The sequence below is a fragment of the Tachypleus tridentatus genome, chromosome 13, assembly GCF_004210375.1.
Source record: "Tachypleus tridentatus isolate NWPU-2018 chromosome 13, ASM421037v1, whole genome shotgun sequence".
NCBI classification, from domain to species: domain Eukaryota; kingdom Metazoa; phylum Arthropoda; class Merostomata; order Xiphosura; family Limulidae; genus Tachypleus; species Tachypleus tridentatus.
The window spans coordinates 62,193,440-62,218,015 of record NC_134837.1 but is presented as its reverse complement, the minus strand read 5'-3'; the positions used below and the strand labels follow the sequence as shown (position 1 = coordinate 62,218,015).

The window sequence follows — 24,576 nt, the reverse complement described above, 5'->3', positions numbered from 1 at the left end:
AACATTATAGTGTTGTTTGTTAGAGTGAGCTTGACATGACACAATGATAATAGAACTTTTAAAAGTTCCTGGAGAATACAGAAATCATGTACAATATTAAAAAACAAAAACAGTTAATAAGTTTTGTATAAGTTAATGAGTTGTTGTATCTGTTACTCAGTGGTCAAGTTAGTAAGTTCATCAGTCAGTGTGATTGTTGTAAAACAGTTAAGTAGGAAATTCTCCCAGTAAATTGGGTTTATATTACTTTTGAAATTTCTGAAATTGTTGATTGTGAAGGTGTATACAAGTAAATGTAGCCTGTAGCAAATGGTTTTGAAGAAATAAATTTTTAACCAAATGATCCAAGAGAACCCACCCAATTATAGAGAACTTTATATTAAATACTAAATAATGTGAAACATTTACTTGAAAATTGGAGTATAGGCTATACCAGGGGCGTAGATTTTTTACACCCGATGGGGAAGATGATTTTTGCAACCACTTATGTGGACTGTTCAATTTGCAAATTGGTAATCTCTGATTACATGAACCTGAAAGCTGTAAGCATGCAGTCACAGAGTAATCTTGTTGCCACGATACTTGCATGTATACTTAGGCCTACTGACTGATACTTACAAACTATCGCTTAGATCGAAAAGCTTAGAAGCACACCTATATAAAAGATGTACATTTTGGCTACTGAAAAAGCCTACATCTAGGCCTAATTATGTAACTTGATTGGTAAGAACATGAGAATCACAAGAACGAACACACAGTTTGAAGGCCTGTGATTCAATAAAACAATTCAACAGACCAAACTGTAGGGAGGGGATGAATGTATGCACCATACCCCCACCTAAAATGAAGGAGGGGATGTATACCCTCCATCCTCCCCAAGATCTACGCCCCTTGGACCTGAGTTGAAAACATAAAGATTCTGTTTGACTTAATAAAATAAAAATAATTTAAAAAATACTAGAAAAAAAAACAGAAATCAAGAAAGACTAGAATAACGTACTCTCCTACTGCTGCAATTTTAAAGAATGCACAAAAATATACAAACAGAACTTTATGTGACCAATAAAATACATTACAGTATAATATTAAGGTGATTCAACTCCAAGTATAGCAGTGAAGCTTCCATTCATGGCCTCTAGCTTACAGCATAAAACACCATGTAAGAAATAACAAGACAACCTGAACAAAGCTTCTTCAAGATTGCTATATTTTTGTCATTAATGAATAAAAACCACATAAACTTTGTGTGGAAGGAAATCACTACTGAATGCATAAATACCACAGGAACAGAAAAATCCTGCACAAGAGATTAATAATTACTTTTCAAACTTACTATCAAGAAAAGCTGTATTATTCTTGAGTCAGCTTCCTGTAAGTTTTCTCTATTTAGTCGAACATTCAGAACCACCTTAGTCCAAGGCTGCATCAACAGATGTTGCTCTGTTTCAAATACCAGTAATTAAATTTATTAGAAATAATGATCAAAAGGAAAGACTTATAAAATAAAAGCAAGTTTGCACTGCTGTGGTAATAACATTATATTTTCTTATACACATTAATAAATAAATCTTACTATATTAAACAATTGTAGGGGTGTACACCTTTTAGAAGCATATATGTAAGCCTTACCTAGTTTGTATATTTTAAAAATTGTCAGTATTTGAAAGTATTATGTATAGGAGGGCTATACAATATAATAATTTTTTTATTTCATTATATTTGTTTTTTCAATCATTTTTCACTATGCATCATTTGAAAAATTGAAGGTGACATTATGCACACAGTTTCAGAATTTTGTCACCCATAAGTTTTTGTAATAATTTAATATTATTGTTCATATATATATATGAATACACACTGAAATAAGAATTGGATAAAATGATATACTGTTAAACAAGTCTAAATAAAAATAATGATAGTCATCAGAAGGCAAATAAAATGACAGGAGATCATCTTACCTAAAAAAGTGTCTGTAGCATGGAGATAGGAAAGCATGGAAGTTATACAGGATAAAACTTCTTCATCTAAAAATGCATTCTTCTGTTGGTTAAAAGTTAACAGTAAACCATAACTGGCTTAAATAACATTTACATGTTATAAGCTACAACTAACTAAGTGACAGAGAAAAAAGTAAACCAAGTCAAGAAACTGCTGTTTACATACCATTATAAAATCTAGCTTGGCCATATTGAAACAATGTTGCTCACACTTATTAGATTATTTTTAATCTGACTCCTGCAAGATTATTAGTAGCTTCAAAATTAGTTGCATTGTATAGTTGGAATACAGGCATGATAAAACAAGTACACATGTGTTCATGTATATGTCCAAAAATTATTTTTCATCAATTCAAGTAAAGCTATTTCTCTAAGTTTACAATTTATTTTTGTGCTTTGAAATGTGGCTTATTTTAATTTTCTCTTTAGCACTGTATAGCAAATATTTGTCAGAAATTGTTATAAGAACCAATTTCTTTATATATCATTCACTAGTTTTAGGGTCTATGGAACTGGTAGCTATTATCTCATTTGAAGCCTTAAATTAAACTTTTACATGTATGAATATTAATGAGTACTGTTGTAGCCTATTATGCAACCAGCATTAGAATATAGCTGAACACCAGCAGGAGGTGACAGCAGGCATTATGAACACCTTGTGATTCACAAAGGGTCATTCTAAGCACAATGCTACTTGGTTTAAATGTTTCCTTTTTTATTACAAATTATAAAAATATTGCATCTATTGTTTTAAATGTTAGTTCCCATTTGAACTTATTTCTTCCACTTTTATTTTCTTGATTTTGTGAAAAAATATACAATTCTTTTTAAGCATATATCTCAATGAAATTAGAAATTTTGAGACACATTTCCCAAAGTCTGTGACATGATTTCTGTGAAAGCATTATTCCCTGTCATTATTAAACCATCTCTGTTTGAATTTTTATAATAATTATGAGATTTTGTAATTGTAGCCTATGTATCATGGGCACACCAGACCTATTAAAAAAGTTTCATGGATCAAATCAGATATAAATTTAAATTTCAGAAACCACCTGGGATCCTGACAATTCACAACAGGAAACATATTTCACTGTTTTAAGTGGCAACTTAAAGACACTTTAAGAGTCAGTAATGTTCCTTCCACTGCACATCAGCTGGTTAGTTTCATTCTAATCTTTGATCCAGGTTTTCTGTTTGCCTGATTCTGTTGTTTCAGCTGAGTCTGCTTTTTTCTTTCAATGATTTTGTCCTGTTGTCCCCATTTCTGTCCTTTACCTCTTTATTTTTACATAGGTATGCAAGATGTTTTTTCTCATTCTCCAGTACCTTGATATATGTGTTGATGCCAATACCTTTTTATTTCAGCTTTTTACTGAACTCCAATTGCCTTATCCTCTCAGGCCCTGAAAATTTTATTTTATGGCATATTGTTTTGATTCTTTTCCTTTCCTTGAGCTTCACTGAATCTATTCTTCCAGTTTGAGGATCTTCTCATTTTTGATCTTCCTCTTTTCATCAAGTTGTTTGTCCTCATCTTTTTCTCTCTAAGATTCTTTGCTATCTGTTAATGCTTCATCTTCTTTCAGAGGCTCTATATTGTGACTCTACAACTTCACAAGAGAGCTTTGCTGTTCTCCCTATTGGCCTTGATCTTCCAAAATCTTCCATAGTTTCCTAATTAATTTGACTATTTTATTTTTGAGATTTTATTGATCAGGATACCTTGTTTTGTGGAGTTGCCTTCCTTAATCATTTCTCAGAGACTTCTATATTGCACATTTCATTTGTGATGAAGTTTTGTGCACTTTGGTATTCTGCTTTGCCAAGTTTAGGGAGTTCCAACAAGTTTCTTATCTTTGGGAGCCTCATTGAATCATCCCTCCTTCCAACTGTTTCCTCTCAAGGCTTTGCATTGGAAATCATGAAGTGTTGATTCTGGAGCCACTCCTCAACACTGATTCAGTGGGAGCTCCATTCTCTCACTATGCACACTTGTGTATTCTTTTTACAGAAGACCTTAAGGTCATGCAAGTACTTTCTATATCTTTCCATACCCCTTTTTCTACCTCCTCAGAACCCTTGCATCTTTGGTGCCAAGAGAAGACTGTATCATCTCACAAGATGATGAATGCAATGAACTGTGTCTTCAACCTCATTCTGAGGTTTTACTTTCATCTTGTTTTAACAAAGATAAGTGATTGGTGATTTGTAATTGTTCATTTGTATTTGAACTAATTTCTTATCATCCCTAACTTAAAGATGGACATTTTTTCCAATTTTGATGCGGGTAGTCTCTCAAGGTGTGAATGATCAAGATTGGTGTTTTTGATTCATCTCTTCACATTTTGATCTGTCCAGTCAACCACTAATTCCTATGTTTCATCCATAATGGTCTAATTTATCAGTTTTATGCCCTTCACTTCAGGTTGGCTATAGTCCAGTATGTCTTCATTTGGGTTCTAAGATCATTTCCATCACAGAGCATGTTTTTTGTTGGGCTTACATTTCCACTATTATATGGATATCAACTCCTCTCTTGCCATCCAAAAGGCATTTTGGCTGTCATTTCCTATCTCTTTTGAGAATTATCTTATTTGGGTTAACTGGTAAAACACTACTTGTCCCAGTTCAATATCAGATTTACTTAAAAAGTTTCACCAAGTGCAGGGTTTGTTCTCCTATGGCAAATAGTGAGCCCATTGTGTAGCTTTATGCTTGAACAATCTTATGATAACCTAAGTGATATTACTTTAGTTCATTGTATTTTTATAGAGAGTGGGCTCTACTTCTCCATTACATCTTTGAAACATGGAGTTTCTGATTATCTTAGCACTCATGTCTCCTTCTCTTACAGTGTAAGAGGTTCTGTCTATATTGTATACTCTTGAGTCCCTTGTTCCTCTTAGATGTGCCTATGTGCAATATTTCTAGTGGACTTTGGACGATCACTGGAGCATAAACAGATACTTACTCTTATGTTATGTCTCTCCCACCATCCCTTCACCCCTCCTGTTGTGGTGGCTTAACATGACCTTGAGAATCCCTTTTCTTCACCTCCCTGTAACTTACAGCTGGTCACACATGTCTTTCTGTCAGAATGCAGTGCAGTTTTGGACATTTGCACTTTTTCTGAGCCTGGCATCTAAATCACCATCCTTGGGAACTTGACTGCTGAATGAACCTGCTATCCTCTTCTGTTTCATCTGTCTGGTCATCTAGTTATGATCCATTCTGAACACTCTGCTTTCATCTCTTCTGTTATTTGGGAGAGTGGCATTTACTCATAGAACATCTGCTTTCTAACTCTGTAATATATGATTTCTACCTGGACTTGCATATTCTGGTAAGTATTTCTTCAATACTGTATGACTTAACTTTATATATTGATTGCCCTGATAAGAGTATACACATACACACACATGCTCTGCCAAACACTGAGACACACAACAGTTGAACAGTCTTTACATTTCACTTACCAATGTAACACTTTGGCACCACAAATGAGGTTCTTTTGACAGTATTTTTTGCTTTACCATCTCTATTAGGCAAAGAGTTTTCCCTGCATAAGGTGGATGCTGTCTCTGGCTAAGTGATGTCCTACAAGTCCCCCCCCCCTAGTTGGTGATACCCTTTCTTCCCAGAGATTCTTTGTTAATACACAAGGTGCTCATAGGGGTCCACTGCATATTGAGGATGTGTAATATTTTATTGGAGAACTATAGTTTAATACTGATTGCATTGTTGATTAGTGCAGTATATGTTAATATAAATGGGGATGGAAGTCTTATTCAAGACTTTTAGCAATGGCATGAGATAATATCCACAAGTTTTTGGAGAAGTATTTATCTAAATGAGTTAACTTTTTTTTTTTTTAAATGTAAATAAACTTTTAGGTGAAATAACTCACAAGAAGGCCTAAGCAGTAAATTAGTAGGATTAATTACAATATTCATAATATTCTTGTGTGATATATATATATATATATATATTAGAGGCTCTGTAACCAATAAAGTCATGAACCATGAAAGCATTTTCATGCATATATAATTTAGAAAAATCTGTTTAAAAGCTTATGGGGTTTGTATGGGTATCAGGGCTATGAACTATAAAAATTATCATTAAATCACTTCTGTCTCAAAGAAATAAAGGTAGAGGTTACTTTAATCCAGAGGCTTTACATAACATTATTTGCACTGTTTGGTAATAGGGAGGCAGATATGACAAACTTAAATAACATCCTTCATGAAGAAGAAAAAGTTATTTTGGACCTTATGGAGATAATAAATAATGAAATAAAATTACATTTACTGGGGGAAAAGCTACCAGGAATATTACATTCCCTCATGTAGGTTGCATTTCCTTGTGAATCATTTTTTCAATTAATCCACACAATATGTTCATTTTCATTGGCTATAACTAAAGGAATATGTGTGGACCATGCAGTCCTGGTTGGGAAGCTAACTGAAAAGATGAAATTCCTTAAACAAAGTTAAATTCCTATGGAATATAATATTTCAGTCCCTACCTTAGCTTATTTCTCACCCCGATGAACAGGCTAAGGCAGTGATGTTTGTATTGGTTCTTATACTTTGAACACGTTATTGATTACAAGCTTCCTGTTTATCATTTATATGTTTTGACTGTTAAAACCTAATATTAGCATTATATTTACAGCAGTTATTATACATCTATTGTTTTATTTTGAAGAAAACATTTTTAACATTTAAATATAAAACACCTCAGACACGATATTTATATTGAATGTGCAAAGAAAAGAAGAGAAGAATTTGGTAACTTGAATATTTAAAAAAGTGCATTTGATAGCAGTTTTTGTGAGTTACTCCTTTAGCTGTGTCGGTAACATACTAGCTTGTAGTACAAGTGGTTCGAGGTTTGTAACCTGACCACAATAGCTAGATGACAAAAAATGGTTTACTACAGTATCAAAGGATAAATAGCCTAATCTGGACTATTAAAGCTTGTACAATACAGGCAGTTAATTGCACATGAAGTACTTATAACCATAAATTGATACATTCAAACTCTTGAGTTCTTCAAATGAACTAACCTGAATCAGAATGTTCTGCATTAACAGCAGGATTGTTCGACAATCTCCATTGGTAGGACGTAATTCTAGGTAATGGTTTCCATGAGAAACTTCATTGCTAGATTCAGACTTCAACTGAACAACATAATTTTGAAAACGTTTCATGAAAAGCCCAATAAGCAGCTTGATGGATGATTTTTGTACTTTTAGATTAGACATCTGTATCCAGTTTAGGATTTGCTTCATGGTAATTTTCATGCTGTGGATCCACTTTAAAATAATTTATTCATTGAATACATAAATGCTGTGAAGTAATATTTGTATTAAAACAAACATGTGCAGATTCTAAAAAAACTTAAAGTTATTAGTACAACTACACAAGCTTCCAAGCATCTACAGTATGTGTCTCCACTATAATCTGTATGAAAAAAGAAATTACTGAAAAGTAGTATCAAAAAAGAATGATTATTACCAGCATTTAAAGGAAAGTAAGTGATCCAAATGTTTAGCTGATGGCAAACTTGGAAGACTGATCTTGTATTCTATGTCCATTTAAGAAACATTCATCTTTATGGCTATGAATTAGTAAGATAGATAATAACATTTAGATTTTACTAATTTTCATAGGTAATGCCCCCACCACCCCTAGTGGCACAGTGGTATGTTTATAGACTTCTACTGATAAAAATCAGGTTTCAATACCAGTGGTAAGCAGAATTGCTTTGTGCTTAACGATGAACGACAACTTACAGGTAATAAGATGTAAGTAAACCTTAATAATAAAAAAATTACAAAATTTAATATAACTAGAGTATAACTTAATAATTGTACATTAATGTTAATTTGCTGCTTGATATGCAAAAGAATGGCACCTAAATACATGATACATCAGCTAAACGGTCAGATCAGAGACTCTTAAGGCATTGACAGACCATCACTGGCTTATAACTGAAATACTGACATAGCAATCACTGAGCTATAACTAAAGTACTGATGTAGCCATCACTGACTTATAACTGTTGAGCAGTTACTACTCATACAGCAGCAGACTTGACTGTCACAGTGAAGTATGTGGATTATGTTCAGTGGCTTGAACCTTGGACCATATGATCTGCTCTTTGGCATGCTAACCACTTGGCCACATTCACTTCATATGAAAGAAATATATTGATGCTACCTTCTATACTGATAAACTTTCAATTAAAATGTGCACTGTCATCACCACTGTACTTACCTTTAGATTATATTGAATTTGCAAAGTTGCTAAAGTGGCAGTTAACCCAAGAGCCTCTGTCAACACATCTTCATCATCTGTGTATAAGCAACTGTTTAAAAGAGTTAAGAACTGCAAGTTGGATGAAATAAAAACCACACCTATAACAAAAAGAAAATAATGCAGTAAATATGCATGTAAATTTTATAGAAAAAGAGAAATGGGTACTAGAGTATGGTTTATGCAATAGCCAAGTGTAACCAATTATATTGTGCTGAACAGTAAATGTCAATGTAGCAATTAAACCTAGGCCCAGCATAGCCAGATGGTTAGGGTGCTTGACCCACAATCTGAGAGCAGAGTTCAAACCCTCATCTTGCTAAACATGCCTGCCCTTTCAGCCATGGGGGCATTATAATGTTAAGGTAAATTCCACTATTCATTGGTAATATAGTAGCACAAGAGTTGGCAGTGGGTGGTGATAACTAGCTTCCTTACCTCTAGTCTTACATTGCTAAATTAGGGATGGCTAGCACAGATAGCCCTCGTGTAGCTTTGCGCAAAATTAAAAAGCAAACAAAGCCTTGAGAAAAGTTAGTATTGTCAGTATCACTCAGTATATCAATTTCTATTATTGTTCATTTTGCCAAACTTCAAATCACTTAAGTATAAAGCACAATAGTATCATAACAATCATTTTTGCAAAACAATTTAAACATATTAGTTTTAGTGCTCCATTGTTTGAGTGATCATGGGAAGTATTGTTACTTGTAAAATATTGAAAACGCCTGTGTGAAATTGTCTTACATGTAGGTATCAATATTATACTTGATATTTCATGGTTTTACAAATTAGCACTGTAAAGTTGGTTAACTTTTCTATAAATAGAGAGCAGTTATTAAAAATCACATTCTTACCCAGCTCCTCACAAACCTATTAATATCATACGGAACCAATAGCTTACTTCTTTTGTCTTCACAGGATTGTACAAGCTCTTCTTGGAGGTAAATCAAACCATTCACAAGTACCTTGGAGTCGCCTGTTTTCTTAGTAGTTAAATACCTACAAACTACAGGAAAAAAATTATTGTTGTCCTGACTAGCTATCTAATATCCTGAAAGTTACTGGAGCATCAGAAATTGTGAAGTAAGTGATGCATGTACTTATTACATGTAACAAAACCTTTTTGCATAATTCATTGTTAACATCAAATTACCTAGAATAATTATTTTGTAATACTGCAATATGTTATAATACTTACATTAACACCAGTCATTGCATGTAATGGTGACTCACAATTATTACTGTTTTGCCTGTCACACCTGTTACAGAAAATGAGTGGTAATAGGGTTTAAGAAGACTTATGGCTTAAGCACCTATGTTCAATTATCTGACAGAATTTATTCTGTAAAGCTACCAGATTTTAACCCTAATTTGATAGATACCGATAAAATGGGATGTTCCTAATGCTATTCTTTGGGTTCTTTTATTGCAGCCATACATCTTTGGAGTTGTATATTTTCAATTTTTCTTGGAATTAGTATAACTTTAATTTATATATTTATGTATTTAGATATAATAACTAAAAAGAACACATGCTGATACATAACCAATATAAAAAATATGTTTATTTGAAGTATTTTTACTAAAGATTAAACTTACTTTGAGAAACCAGTTTGTAGCCCTCCATTTGCAGTTCTTCTACTGAAATCTGCGAGCTAAGTGATTGATATTTACTCCATACCAGCAAGTCAAGCAAAATTCCAATAGTTGGTTCTGTTAGAATAAATAAAAACGATCAGATTCTAATAAACTAAAAGAAAATCTAACTATCTTGAAACACCATTGTGTAACATTTTCAAATGGAAAGAAAGAAAAGTAAACAGAATAACAAGAGATTATTTAATATAATGTGTTATGCGAAATAATTTTGTATTATATAACTAACTAAGTGGCTGAAGACAAACATACAACACAATAAACTATTCTTTTTCAAACAAACACAGTGAGAAGGTATTTTACTTACGACAAAGGACAGTAACTTTTACTGGAGATGTGCAGCAGTTAAAGTTATTGTGTGATGTGGTAGAGCTGTACTCACTCACACAAAACCACATACACACGTGTCTTAAAATTGTTTACCAGACTGTATAAATGTGTTGCTACTAACTTAATTTATTTACATTGGGGCAACTAATGCTATCTGTGTGGCTTGGCATTACCTCATCTGCCAGTGGAAAAGATAATTGTCTCAGAACACATACTAAAAGTGTTCTTTCATCAGTTTTTTACCATGAAAGTAAAAGCAACTGCTACTAGGTAGCTAGAGCAAAAGAAACTTAATGGCCTTCTAGACTGAACTTTTATGTTGAAACTGCACATAATTGCACAAATAACAAATATTATGCTTATTCTCCATAATAGTTAACATATACAAAGGTAATTCAAATAAAAAAAAAAAAGTGATTGTGAAATAATGTCAGTTACCTGATTCTACATACAAAACCTAAATATAACAGAGTTGTATTTAATTTACATATCATTTGCACATTTCTTTTATTTACAACAAAATGTATAAGCATATATAAGACATCTCTCTGCAATATTACAAACACATACTATATGTGAACATTTTGTAAATTAATTGTTACATTACACAGAAAAGGAACAACTAACTGAAAAAAGAAAGTTTAAAGGAACACAAACCTCCTACATTGAAATTCACTGAACTGTTTAGTTTGGTAGGTGTTGATAAAAGTGCTATCCTTAGCCACTAGTCTTAGGCCAAGTATGGTTTTGGTATAAATTGTGTATCTTACTAGTTTACATGTCAAGTATACTTCAAACGTTTATTTACAATACAAAATCAACTATTAGTCCAGAGACACTAACAATAAACAACTCATATAAAACAAAAGCATGTGTAACCTTCCTTCAATAATTATCTTTACACTTCAAATGTAACTTCAACTAAATTAAAAAAAAGAAAGATAAAACAAGAAGTTAAAATTATATCATAGTTATAAATACTGTATAAATATAATTATCATATGATTGTCTAAACATTTACCTTAAATATATACCTCTCAGACTATACTCAACATACTTAAACTTTTGTGTATGTGTATGTGTGTGCGTGTGTGTGTGTGGGGGGGTACATTTGTTCTTCAAAAGCAGATAGAAACAATAAATTTTACACCAGCTTTCAAAACATCTTCAACATTACTATAAGTGATTTTTAATTTAAAATATTGCTAAATGTTAATCCAATTAATTCAGGTGACTTATCATCACTCTAAAAAATTTATAGGAGCCAACAATAACTTTAGAATACAACAGTTAATAAAGCTACAACTTAACATTGGTGTTAATTGTGCTGTACATATGAATAGCTTACACTCCACAACTTCCTGATATATGAGCATAGCACAGTAGTTTCACATAGTGTACCTAAGTAAACCCATATAATTACATTCAGGCCCACTAAAGCCAAATTGATTCTGCCTGGTGGCAGCTGTACAAACCAAAATGTAATAGGTCTACTTGATGGAGTTATTTCCAAAGCCAGGAAGCATATACAAGTTCCTGTTAATGTATCAGGATCAAATACTTCATGTACCTTTTAAGGATGAAAGTTCAAAAAGAAGAACCATCAGTGCAGCAACATTTTAGAAACATGCTGTTGAGCCTTCTAATGTTTATGATCGTAACAGACAAATTTACTTATCTGATTGAGTAATCTTAACATGTAGAATATCATAGCTAAGTAGAATGTTTATATGATAAATAAATGGAATTAATCACAAACAAAGCAGAAGATATACAGTCTTTATAATGCAAAAGATAGATAAAATAAAACACAGAACTACTGAAACAGAGTAAATTAGAATACTAAATAGATAGAGTGAATCAGAAGGACAAACAATTGAAAGTCACAGTTGGGTAAATTATGGATAAAGTATAACAATAGCAAAGATAGTGGAGCTTTCATTGAGTAGAATTGAGAAGATGTCACATAAAGACAGCTGAGAGAATGCAGAGTCAATAATTTAAGATAATGCAGAAATTAGAAGCTAGAGTCATGCACAATAGGAAAAGAGACAGGATTTGAGAAACTAGACATTTTGAATCATCAGTTACAAACAGAACTGTTGAATTACATACAGTAATACCCCATCTAACACTCAGGAAGGGTTTTTAAGAACAGAGCTCTAAACAGGATCATTTTAACATTACATGTGGAGATATGTAACTGAAAGCATTGTTTCTTACCTGTGTTTGAAGAATAAGTGCCTTATGTAGGTACTGGTAAATTTAACATAAGTTACTCAATATAATATGGTCATTGCTAGAAAAAAAAAAACAAATTTTTACTAGCCTTCAATCCTGTTTGGTTACAGAGCCATTGAAATAGAAACTCAGATCCCACCTGTTATATTTTCTCTTTCATGATTTGTCAGTACTTGTAGTTCTGTCTTACATTTACAACTATATTAGTAAAAACCAACAGACAGGCAACGTTTTTGTCTGCTATAGGACATAATATATTAAGTTGTTTTCTGTACAAAGATTTGTAGATCATTTCTTAAGAAAATTATCTTTCTCACAGGAATGATATTGTTATATGGATGACATTTTAATGGATCATATTGGCTCGCTAGAAATGCCAGAAAAGTTGTGATAGTAATGGGACATTGTCTGCTTTCTATATGTTATTATTTTATGTTATTTGTTTCATTATTTAGTGCATTAAATCAGTATGAAAAAGTACTGTTCAATGAAGTTTGGGTTTTCATAATGTTTTTTCTTGTCAAAAAAATAATCTCTGAAGGAGGCTAGAGCTCTATAATTAATCAGCTTAAAGCAGGGTCTTACTGTACATGTCCTCATCTGTTTTCTTCAATCATATCATGAATGTTTACTCAACCTTTCCATTCATTTACCTCAATTTACACTCAGTTATAACTATTTGTGCAATATTGTGATTATCAGTGTGTCTACATAATAAAGCAAGATGAAATCAAGATGTCACACTTGCCAGCAGCATTTTAAAAATAAACATTGGTAAGTGTCATAATTCAAGTAAAAACTTTAATCTGAGATTTATTACATATTTGAGAAAAGGTTCCTTGTCAGATTCGGTGTAAAATCTGAACTACATTGACTTGAAAGTATGTTTTGTATCTATACATAGCACTAAAAAAACATACATATATTTGGGATGGTGGAAGTAACTAAATATAGATACAGAGCATTTTATTATGACACAGTTAAGATTACAATCATGAAATTGTAATTTGAGGTCTCACCATTTCAGAAATCTTACATGCTATATTACTTTTAGGTTTAACATAAATTTACCATGATGTTGATCTTCAGTCAGGTACAGAAGTAGCTTATAAAGGACACCAGGAAGATGGATGATTATTGTATGCATCAGCTGCTCCCACTGTTTTCTAATATCAGCTGGCATCTCCTGCAAAAAATACATTTCTTCAGGTTTTAATATGTATTAAAATACATCCTTGAATTGTCTCATAGAAGCATGATGTATTTCTGCTTTTTTTAAAGTTACAGTATCTCCTCATATAGACTAACACTTTTTTGTACATGTTATTTCAACTCCATAAATAAATTAACTCATAATTCCTAATAACTAGTGGCATTAAAGGTGAATTTTCAACAAATTTTATAATTGCCTTAGAAACTGTACTTTGGTTAGGTATAATTCCTGTGTGGTTGCCATATTTTTAAACACTTTAGTTTTTGAGTAAAAAATGAAACAAAATATGCAGGTCTTCGAGCTCAAATTTCTCTCAGTTGTTCGGCTGTTTCCGTGATGTTTTACAACTATGACGTAATAGTTACCAAACACGCTTCGTTGCACGCCAATCATTTTGTTCCTTTCAGTGCTGGTGTTTTATGTAAATCTATCGGTGCTCTTTTTGGATTACATACTTTGTGAGACTATTTTTTGTCTTGATATTGCTACTTTATGTTTGTTCTATGATAACATGGTTTACTGCATTGCTTATGTTTGTAAAAACGGTTTGGCATCGAGCAAAAACTTCTTTTTGTTTTCTGAGAAAGGATAAGGAACCGGCAAGGTGGTGAGAGTGGGTGCAGATGGTCAATAGGAAGAACTGGACTCCTTCACACCATCCAAAGCTTTGTCAAGATCACTTTGAACACTCATGTTTTGTGTCACTTTCCCACTGTTTTGGATTCCATGGGTTTCAAGCCAGGCAGGTTGAGACTGAAAAAACCATCAGCAGGAGACAGGATCGTCCCCACCATCTTTCCTCATGTAGAGCTGAGGACTGATCTCAACCTGCAGCGTACAGGTTCTAACCCTCTGAAGCCATCCCTTGCCATCACAAAAAGAAAAAAATCAAAGGTATTTGTGCAGTATAAAGTGATAAACAATAACTAGTATACTATACTAATTTGAAAGGTACAAGTTTTTGAAGAATGTAACTAGACATACACATTTCACATTCATGAGCATGTTTTGCATTTGTGGCACCTGAAAGTCAGTGAAACCTTGATTTCCTAGTCTAGACAGTGGACAAATCTATCCCAGATAGAGTATATTCCAAGTTTAAAAACTGGTAGATCATTCTGTAGATGTTTTATATCATTTTTACATATGGAAAAGTTTGAAGAATACCATTTTTCAAATTTAACATTTCAAGATAAATTGAAATAAGACTATGTCTTGAACATAATCAAGTACATGCTATGTATTTTTAAAAAAAACATTGTAGACTTGTAAACAATCAAATGTAAGCTCCATAACATATTTACATAACTCATCATAATAAAATTAATCTTAACACAGTACTTTGACATTGTCATATTAAATGTAAATCTCATAAACCTCATAAAGCATGTATGTTGTTTTAATATATAATCTTATTTCTTCAGTATCACTCACAGTTCTGCTACTCTCGCTCGTGGAACTGTCCTCATCACTAGAACTTGTCAGATCTGTGTCAAAAATAATTGTTCTAGGTTCGTTCAGAGTAGGTTCGAATTGATATGGCGCTGCTCGACAATGTTCAGAACATAAAGTCAAAACAGACCCCGACTCTGTTTCTCCGTATGCACTGGCCACGTTTATTTACATTCAACGCGCTGTCGTTGGCAGTTTGTTTGGCAACTATTACGTCACAGTACTTTTCCTAGCAGCAAACATAAAAACTAAAATGTTCAGATTGTTGCTCGGAAAGGGCTCTTTCTGCACCAAGTTCTATGTTTCATTTGTTAGCACGCATGTTTTATAAAAAATTTGAACCTGCAAAATTAATCAGTATGAGTAGTTCTTTTGACTTTCTGTAAAATTCACCTTAAACAGGGTTTTGTTCTTGGGGCAGAAAAAAAAATATGTCAACAGGAATCACAGTGCAGAGAATTTAAAAAATCTTAAAAGACTATACATCAGCTGATGTGAGGCAGAGCTCTCCAAAGGGGTGGAGGGGGCACCATACAACCATGGTGTAAATGCCCCTGTTCCAATATCCACTTCTTGCAAAACCAGCACACCATGTACAAGCATGTCAATCATAATAGTGGAGAAAGAAACAAAAACCTTGGCAAGTACAAAAATATTTTGAATCATATTTGTAAAGTATAACAGATCCAAAATATGAGAATATATTCCTAACATAATTAAAAATGTTTTGCAAATCTATACAAAAAACATTTGTTTGAGAAAATATAGTAGTTTCAAATGAATAAAACTGTTATCTCTAATTCCTATAATCTATAGGCCTTTATATATAAAACTGTACAACATAAATCATTTTCAGGCATCTCATACCTTTTTTATATCATCACAAATACTCACTACACTCCAACTCGTATGGTTAACCTAACATAAATATTTAACACTTGTAATTTCTGATTAAACATAACTACAAAAACTATACTTGAAACTTACTACTTAGACATTACAGAGAGTTGTAAAGACTTACCTCATTTTCAGTTGGAAATTTCACAAATCTAGATATTCTAGTTACCATCTCAAGTGAGTCACTTACAAGAAGTTTCTAGAAATAAGAAATATTTGTTAATCAAGGTGAGAAGAAAAGTTAAAAAAAATATAAAGCATTTCTGTTTTCATCAACTAAAACTGAGCAGATTTATTCAGTCAATTTGATCATTCTACAACTTTAAGATATTTAATTATTGGCATGTAGCAACAGTTGTCTGACAGAATCAAAATACCTATGATAGCATATAAGTTGAAAGTTGCCCAAAACTAGTTTTAACAATTTATATTTCTCCCTTTTTTTTATCTACATAAGAAAGTGTGTGTGTGTGTGTATGTATATCATTTAAAGTTTCTATATTATTATAACATGACAATAAATTTGGAAATACAGCTGTTTATAATTTTTTTATTTCAGTCTCTTTATGTTTATAACTAAATATAAACGTCTCTACTTCATGCCTAATATAATTTGTAGTTTATATTCAAGAATCTATGTATTACATTACATACTGAAAAAGAAATTGACATATTTAATAACAACCATTTATGTAGACACGACATTACTGACATTTTATCCATGTGTTTAAGAAACTTGATTACCTGGCTTTTAAAATGAGTTTTAATTAATGAAGAAAATGTTACAAATTCGTAAAAACGTACAAAACACTTAAAAGTGTTTATCAGAACCTTATTAACACGTATGAAAATCCTACCAGAAATGTCTCATTTGCTATTAAGTTGGTGTTAAGCAATCTGATTAAAATGCAGGCTTCTCCATCAATCTTGGGTGACATTTCACATACTGACAACCATTGTTGGATCTTAAAAATAAGGTTAAAAATTTAGCAGTTTTCTTTGTGTCAAGATGGAAAGTAAACAAAACTGATTATAAAACAATAAACTATACATTGTATACTCTTATACTTTAACTATTTTGACGTACATGTGCATAGTTACAGTTTATATTTGTTTTATTGACAATTACTCTATTGTAAGTAATGGATTATAAAGTACTTTCTCATGGACCTCATGTAATAACTTTGTTATATAAAATTATCACGTGATATGCTGCCATTTAATATAATTAACTTATCAATAGCTAAACATATCCTTCCTGAATATTGAAAGAACATTCTGTTAGATATTTAATATTAATAATTTTTAATATAAAATATCAAATGTGTTTCACTCTGATACTTTAAATGTTAAAATTCCTCCAGTAATAGCTGCAATGGTTATTCTCTTGTGGATAAAAATGTGGGAAATAGATTGCTCAACATATTATAATTTTAAAACAATGATTATATTTTAATGACTGATCTTGGAAACAATTTTGATTCATATATAATAACTTTGAATTAACAATTTATCCTCTTTTTGTGGTAGTTGTAAGTCAGTATATATTTTTTATGCAATCTTTAGAATGCAGAAAATACGTCTTTTAAGTAGATGGCTTCGCACAATAAATCTGTTAGAGAAATTTCTTATGAAATTTCTTATGTAAATTCTTATGTAAATTCTGTTACAGCTGTTAAGGGACTAATCCACTAAGAAAATCTAGTAAATAACTCTCTTATAACTCAAACTTCAACAGTCTTTAATTCATGTGCTCAAGGTTATTTCTATATTCTAAAAAAAATCATTAAATTTCTAAATCTAACTTGCACTGTGCTAGATATACAACCTGCAGAAATCTCCAAAAACTCACCACATATATTCCCATGACACTAGCATGTGCCTCTGACGTAAAACTCCACACAAGAACAGACTGATTATGAGTGTAGATGGACTCTAATGAAGTCAGATGAGACAGTGATTGTAGAACCACAGAATTGGCTGTATTACACAGACAACAAAGGAAACAGAAAGATTTAAAACACAAAGAGTGCAGTGAAACACCTCAAACTGCACATTTATTAAATGAAATAATCAGAAATTAAACATGAATACACATATAACCACCAAAGTTTTTTTTATAATTATGTTTATTAAGTTTACAATTACAGCTGTTAATTTTCCAATGATGTTCAGGATGTTTGAGGAGCTATGTATGCATGTATACTAGTTAATATATTTCTAATCTAAGTTGTTTTTTCTGGAAGAAGTATTAACAACTCATGTAATACATATGTTTTATACCCATTTGTTGACTTCTTATTAAATATTAAATTCTATATTTAAGAAGAAATTTCAACAAAGCTCATACAATTTAAACAAAATAGATTACAAATACCATATATAATGCACAAAAGAATTTAGAATACATTTACAAAAAATCATATTTGAAACTACTATAGCGTTTTTCTGCTGTAAACACAAGTTATATAAACAAGTGATTTCATTTGAAATGCTTTTTGTACCTACCATTTTCTAGACTTTGAAAACAATGGTTTTCTGCTTCTCTAATATGATTAGTCACAACCTTGATAGGGGAAAAAATGAAATCAGAGTACTTTTTTTTTCAGTGAAATCTACATGTTTTTCTTGAATCAAGAAAATAGCAGTAAATAGTTCTGAAAGTAAATGTACAAGGTTTTTCTTTAATCATGTAAAAAATTTTACAAAAACACATTAACTGAAGTATTGGAATGATTTAAAGTACGAAGAATAGAAATTCTGTACTCTAAAGAATTTTAAAAACTTTCACCCATGCTGAAGGATTACAAGTGTTTAATACATATAACATAAAACATTTGTATTACTACAGAATTAATGTGCATAATTCAAGTTATATATTTCCCAACAAAAGACATAAAAGACTCTTTGGAATTTTAAGCAAAGCTACACAAGGGCTGTCTGCGCTTGCAGTCTCTAATTTAGGTGTGAAAGACAAGAGTGAAGGTAGCTAGTCATCACCACTCATTGCAAACTCTTGGATTACTCTTTTACCCAACAAATAGTGGGATTGACCATCATATTATAATACCTACACAACTGAAAGGGCAAACATTTCTGGTTGGACTGGAATTTGAAATCATAACCTGAAGATGACCTAGGAAAATCGAAACATTCTCTCCTTATCAATACAAGCGTTAACACCCATACCAGCCATTCTGAGATACATTTTTGTTTCAAGTGGGTTTCTCATCATCAAGAAAAACATCTTTTACTTGTAACTAGTTGATCTTGGTGAAAAATTTTAGAATTTTTTTATAAATTAGCTGAAAGTAATAGGATTATATTTTGTTTGTAACCAACAGAGTGCATAACTCTTCTCATAACCCATAGCATGCACATGTTCTACTGACATCATGAAAGAACAAATTGCAACTTTAAGCATTCCTTATGTGATGTCATTTTAGTGTCTACTGGCTGACTGACAGACAACACACAACTCTATGAAAGTGCAAGTGGTTAAAACAGGTGACCCCTTCAGACAGCTTTCAGCCCCCTTTTTGGGGATCTATGGAAAAAATTATCAGTAAGCTAAGCCTACATTTTACTTTAATTTTACATAAATAGCAAAATTAAATAAATGTGTCTGAAGATTTATAATGCTAAAAAACAGGTTTCAGTACCCATGGTGAGCATACCACAGATAGCCCATTGCATATCTTTGTGCATATGAACAAACAAGAAAAAATTGTCATAAATAATTACATACACAGGTAAGACATTTTAACATGTTCAAATTAATGCCATTTCTATATGCTCGCTAATGGCACAGCAGTATGTCTGCAGACTTAACAGTTGTAGAAACTGGGTTTTAATTACCCCTGGTGAGTTGTGCATAAACAACTCATTTTGTAGCTTTGTGTTTAACTTCAACAAAAAATAAATACTTCCAGAAAACATATGAAAAGATAACAAAGCCCAGAACTCGTGTATATAGCTATTCATAAAGAATATACTTATTCAGAAACATAATAAGGATGAAAGGAATTTTTCTTAATGGTAGTAGAAGATAACTTTGAACAATAATGAAGAGCAATCTAGTTTCCTTCTTCTCCTTAAAATCAATATCAGATGTTTTTGTTTCTTCATAATTACTCTCTATTGAAAGTTCTGTCACTAATATATTGATAAATATCATTATTAGTAGTTTTATATGTAGCAACAGATTTGTTACCTGAGGATATAAGCATAGCTTTCATGGAAACTGCTTAAAGTCCACGATACACACTTACAATATTAGTTCATGCAAAGAATATCTGGACAGTTCTGAGAAGGATAAAGTTATAAACTCCTTGCTGGGTTAAAGTATACTAGTTCTATAAATTATAGTAATATTCTGATCATGGTTTTGTTTAAGTTAGGGTTTTAAAACTCAATGAAAGTGAAAAATATTGCAACAATAAAAAAAATTTTGAAATTATATCTGTTATGTGTCTTCCACTGCATGAGTCTTAACTAGCTAACACATAACATACGAATAGCCCTAAAGTTTCTAAAACTTCAAATTAATATTTTGATGATTAAAACAATAGAAAAGGTTATGACTAATTCCTGTTTGTTTACACTCTATCTGAACCTTTAAAAGACATGATAAAAACATATTTATCTTTCTCCTATTTTATTTTATTGATACGAGAAAACAAAATATTTTTATAAACAGTGAAAGAAAAATGTGAAAATAATATACTTACAGCCAAAAGAAGAACAAGGTGTCTCAGGGAGGTCACAGGGAGCAATGTCAGATCAGAATTCAAATTAACAAAGGACACAAGATGGGGAAGAAGAGTAGATGCAGGAACAAGACTTTTCAATGATTTAAAGAAAAACTTTATTTGGCTTAGTTACTTCTTTAATAGAAAAAGTGAGATCTTAAGCACATAAACTAAGATATGGAACAGTAATTACTAAGTTATTTCTTAATTGTTTATTCATGTAAATAACCTGAGCAGTTTAGCAATCCAGTTATCTTTCGGTTCTACATACATACGTGTAAGATGACAATTTAAATCTAATGAATTACTTCATGAATCCATGAATTAGAAACACAGAATAAAAATGATATTCAAGATGTGTTTTACCCTTACTTTTGTGAAATATTACATTGTTTCACTGACCTATCAAGCAGTCGTCAAAAAAATATTCAGAAATGTTATTGTAAACTTGGATTACTGTTATCGAAAATGGTGGTATAACCATGCTATGTGGTGTAGTTGCTACTCTGTGGAAAAGTATTCACTGAGACTTACATTATATCATTACTTATGATGTTTTCTGGGAAGAAAAAACAAAATAATAAAGAAATAAAAGGTTTAAAACGAATGTTGAAGAAATCTTTATACTGAAAAATGTTGTATAAATTATTCGAATTAAAATGAATTTCAAGGAGATACTGACATACTACAGGTCTTTTCTTGGTTAGTTATTCTCTCTGACATTAACTACATGGCTTTTGGTTCTGAATATACTTAATGCAATGCATTATGTGCCACCTTACCCAAAGTTCTTCATTCACCCTCTTTCTATATGATTAACTGTACAAGTACCAGATTAACTACATAAGCTCAGCTCTCCTGCAATAAACCAGTCATGATGTCATAACTTCTTTCTCTTAATTGTAAGTAAGTGGATGAGAATGCACTTCAGAGATAAGTACCTGTTTGGAATTCATTTTAATTCTAAATATGTAATGCAAATTTTGGATTAGATAGATTTAATTCTGAGACTGAATATGCTAGAATACCCAAAACTAGAATGGGGGGAGGGGAGCTGAAAAGTATTGTTATAAAGGGTCATCAGATCATCAGGTGCTGAAGGAAGTAGCACCAGGAAGAACTTCAAAATGCTAAGTGGCATGATAAATCAGAGCTTGAAAAACCCAGAATTAGACCAATAGGCACTGGGTTATACATGTCTGTAAAACTTAGTAGAAGAATACCTCACTAAAAGACACCTGGCTGCATGACAGGTGTAAAGAACAACTAAAATGTTAACTTTCTGTTGACTTTTGGAAAGTTTCACCAACAACCTGCATATTAAGAGAAGACAGAAAATATAGGGATTGAAGAACCAAATCATTTGGTGTAACAGTAGGTAGCACTCTTGATCTAAATCTGGAACAAAAGTGAAAGGTGAAATCTTCTTCAGGATTAGGAGTAGCAAAAAAAAAGTATTCTCTTCCATCATAATCAGAGGTCTAGTTCACCAACATGAGAAAAAGGTGGATGTCCCACAATGTTAGTGTCCACATGATCATTTCATTAGCCTTAATATGATGATTAGTAAGAGTTGACAATGCAGCCATAGGATTTCTCTGCACACAAGAAAAACATTGCATGAACAAGGCCTCACGAAACATTTGAAGAGGTTTTTAACATCAAGAATAAAATTTACTTCATAATATATAAGCAGAGTGAAGAAAAGCATGAAAAATAAAACCTTTATTACTAGTTATGGTAACACAGTACATACTAGCACTGATGATGGTAACTGTTGTACTAAACCTAGTCGACTGTAATTAATAATAATTATTTTTCCTTGAAATATACTAAAAAAACATCAATTTGTGTTTTGTACTCTTAATATTAAAAAATTAGCAGTTGATGCAAATGGTGAGTTTATGTAATTCCACTGGCTTTTGCATGTTGAAAACGGGGAAGTGGAAAACAGTAGGTAAACTGATGTGAGTAATAAGTTGCATCAGGACATTCAGAACCAAAAATTGCATGGTTGTTGACAAAAAAAGAATAACTCAATAAGACAATGCTTACAGTATTACAGAGGTGACATTACCTAATTAGAATTTTCTGCTATTTCTGACAATTTTGCAAGTGCACCATAAGTTATCTATACTTTTCTACAAACTATTTTTAATGTGAATGGAATTATTTAAATCTGCTCATGAAGTAACTCTTAAAATAATGCATGTAGCCAATCTACAGTGTGTTTACAAAAAAAAAGGTTTTTAATGTGATTGGATTACTTTTTTAGTTCAACAAATTACCACCCATCTTATTTCAAACTAGGTATGGTTTTATCAGCATAAATAAACTGTACAATATCCACCTTAGAAGTAAGCATTTTAATTTAATTACATTCATTGTATGCATTTTTACATGTTATTGTTATAGGTTATAAAATTACATTTTTATAGTTTTTGCTACTAGATTAGATGTCAGACCTATTCTCCTGCATCATGATCTTTAACTTTCAATAAAATTTTTCTTACATTTCAACAATATACCTTGTATATAGTGAAAGGATTGTAAACTATGTCTGGTGCTTTATTTATGTAGTTACATATACATTTTTATCTAACCATTTGTCATGAAGTTAATCAACTTTGAGACAGAAACCCAGTAAAGTTTCGTGCATTTACATTTACGAATACAAAAAAAGCAAGAAATTTCTCACAAAAGTATGGGACTAAAGTTTTGTTATTTATTCAATCAATATGAAAAATAATAATAAATTACATGAGACTTAGAAGCTGTTAAAACGTGTACACAAGAGTTTATACAAATCCCATACAACAATTAAAAAAAAACATCATAAATATGATCAAATGGAATTTTATAAAGAAAACATCAGAAGTGAAATAACAAAATACAGATACAGTAAGAAAAATGTCTAACCTTTCACTATGCACACAGCAACAGTAAAGCATGAACAAAATAGTGACTTGGCCCTCAGCAGTTTTATTTTCTAGTTCTTCATCAGTAGCATGATTCCTCTGTGAAAGAAGAGTCAGGATTTCATCTAGAGTTGCTGTAAGTTAGGATCAGGAGAAAAAAATTAGTTGTCATATAAAATAAGGAAGAAAAATACATTTTATGAACTTGTGTCATCATACCCTTCAGTCCCCACTTTTCTCTGATGAAATACAAAATTAATCTTTCATTAATATTTGGGTATTTGTGACACTAACCAATAGATAGTTCTGTTTTTCTATAATGCAAGATTGGTATTATTTTGTAGGTGGCTATGGTTATTTCACTGTTGATTTAAAATATATATTTAAGCAGTGTTGCTAAACTCTTAAATAGCTAATTATGTACAGAAAATAAACACTGTGTAAAAAAAGGTTCATTATCCTTCATTCAATCAGTGGCAAAGTAAACTTACTACCCATGACGTCTACACCCATTTTCAGCATCTTCATGAAATTCTCATTGGTAACATTTTCTTTTGCTGCCAACCAATGGAGATAGTGCTTCAGAAATATGTTACTTGTTACAATGGAAGGTGTCACACTGAAATAATATAAAAACATTCTAAAACAGATGCAATGTTACCTGATTTTATGTTATACTATTTGTGGCAATCCTTAATTACCTGTGTTAACATTGAATATTCTGTCTTTCTATTATTCAGTCCAAATCTCTAGCTCAACATATCATAGTCTACACAGAAATTTTGAAAAGAAATG

At 31.7% G+C, this 24,576-nt stretch overlaps 2 protein-coding genes and 1 long non-coding RNA gene across 5 annotated transcripts in view; 1 reads left to right on the top strand and 2 right to left on the bottom strand.

The window, feature by feature from the left end:
- Nucleotides 1–23,417, top strand: part of LOC143238893 (uncharacterized) — a 37,534-nt gene extending 14,117 nt beyond the window's left edge. Inside the window, exons 4-7 of one of the 3 annotated variants that reach the window (XR_013020820.1) lie at nt 7,675–7,799; nt 9,242–9,406; nt 19,559–19,677; nt 20,845–23,417. This is a non-coding gene — a long non-coding RNA (uncharacterized LOC143238893). The remainder of the gene's footprint in view (nt 1–7,674; nt 7,800–9,241; nt 9,407–19,558; nt 19,678–20,844) is intronic. The other 2 variants (XR_013020818.1, XR_013020819.1) reach the window with 2 other exon arrangements.
- LOC143239839 (uncharacterized) lies at nt 1,310–7,316 on the bottom strand. The gene is made up of 3 exons (XM_076481406.1): nt 7,069–7,316; nt 1,959–2,040; nt 1,310–1,440 (listed from the first exon to the last, which is right to left on the bottom strand). The coding sequence occupies exons 1-3, from the start codon at nt 7,303–7,305 to the stop codon at nt 1,310–1,312; spliced, it is 450 nt and encodes a 149-aa protein (XP_076337521.1). The 5' UTR covers nt 7,306–7,316.
- LOC143239833 (uncharacterized) lies at nt 9,611–19,493 on the bottom strand. Its single transcript, XM_076481395.1, has 7 exons — nt 19,455–19,493; nt 18,621–18,678; nt 17,965–18,092; nt 16,970–17,077; nt 16,237–16,311; nt 13,622–13,736; nt 9,611–10,036 (listed from the first exon to the last, which is right to left on the bottom strand). Exons 1-7 carry the CDS (start codon nt 19,491–19,493, stop codon nt 9,906–9,908), a joined length of 654 nt encoding a protein of 217 aa, XP_076337510.1. The 3' UTR covers nt 9,611–9,905.
- Nucleotides 23,418–24,576: the final 1,159 nt, after the last annotated feature.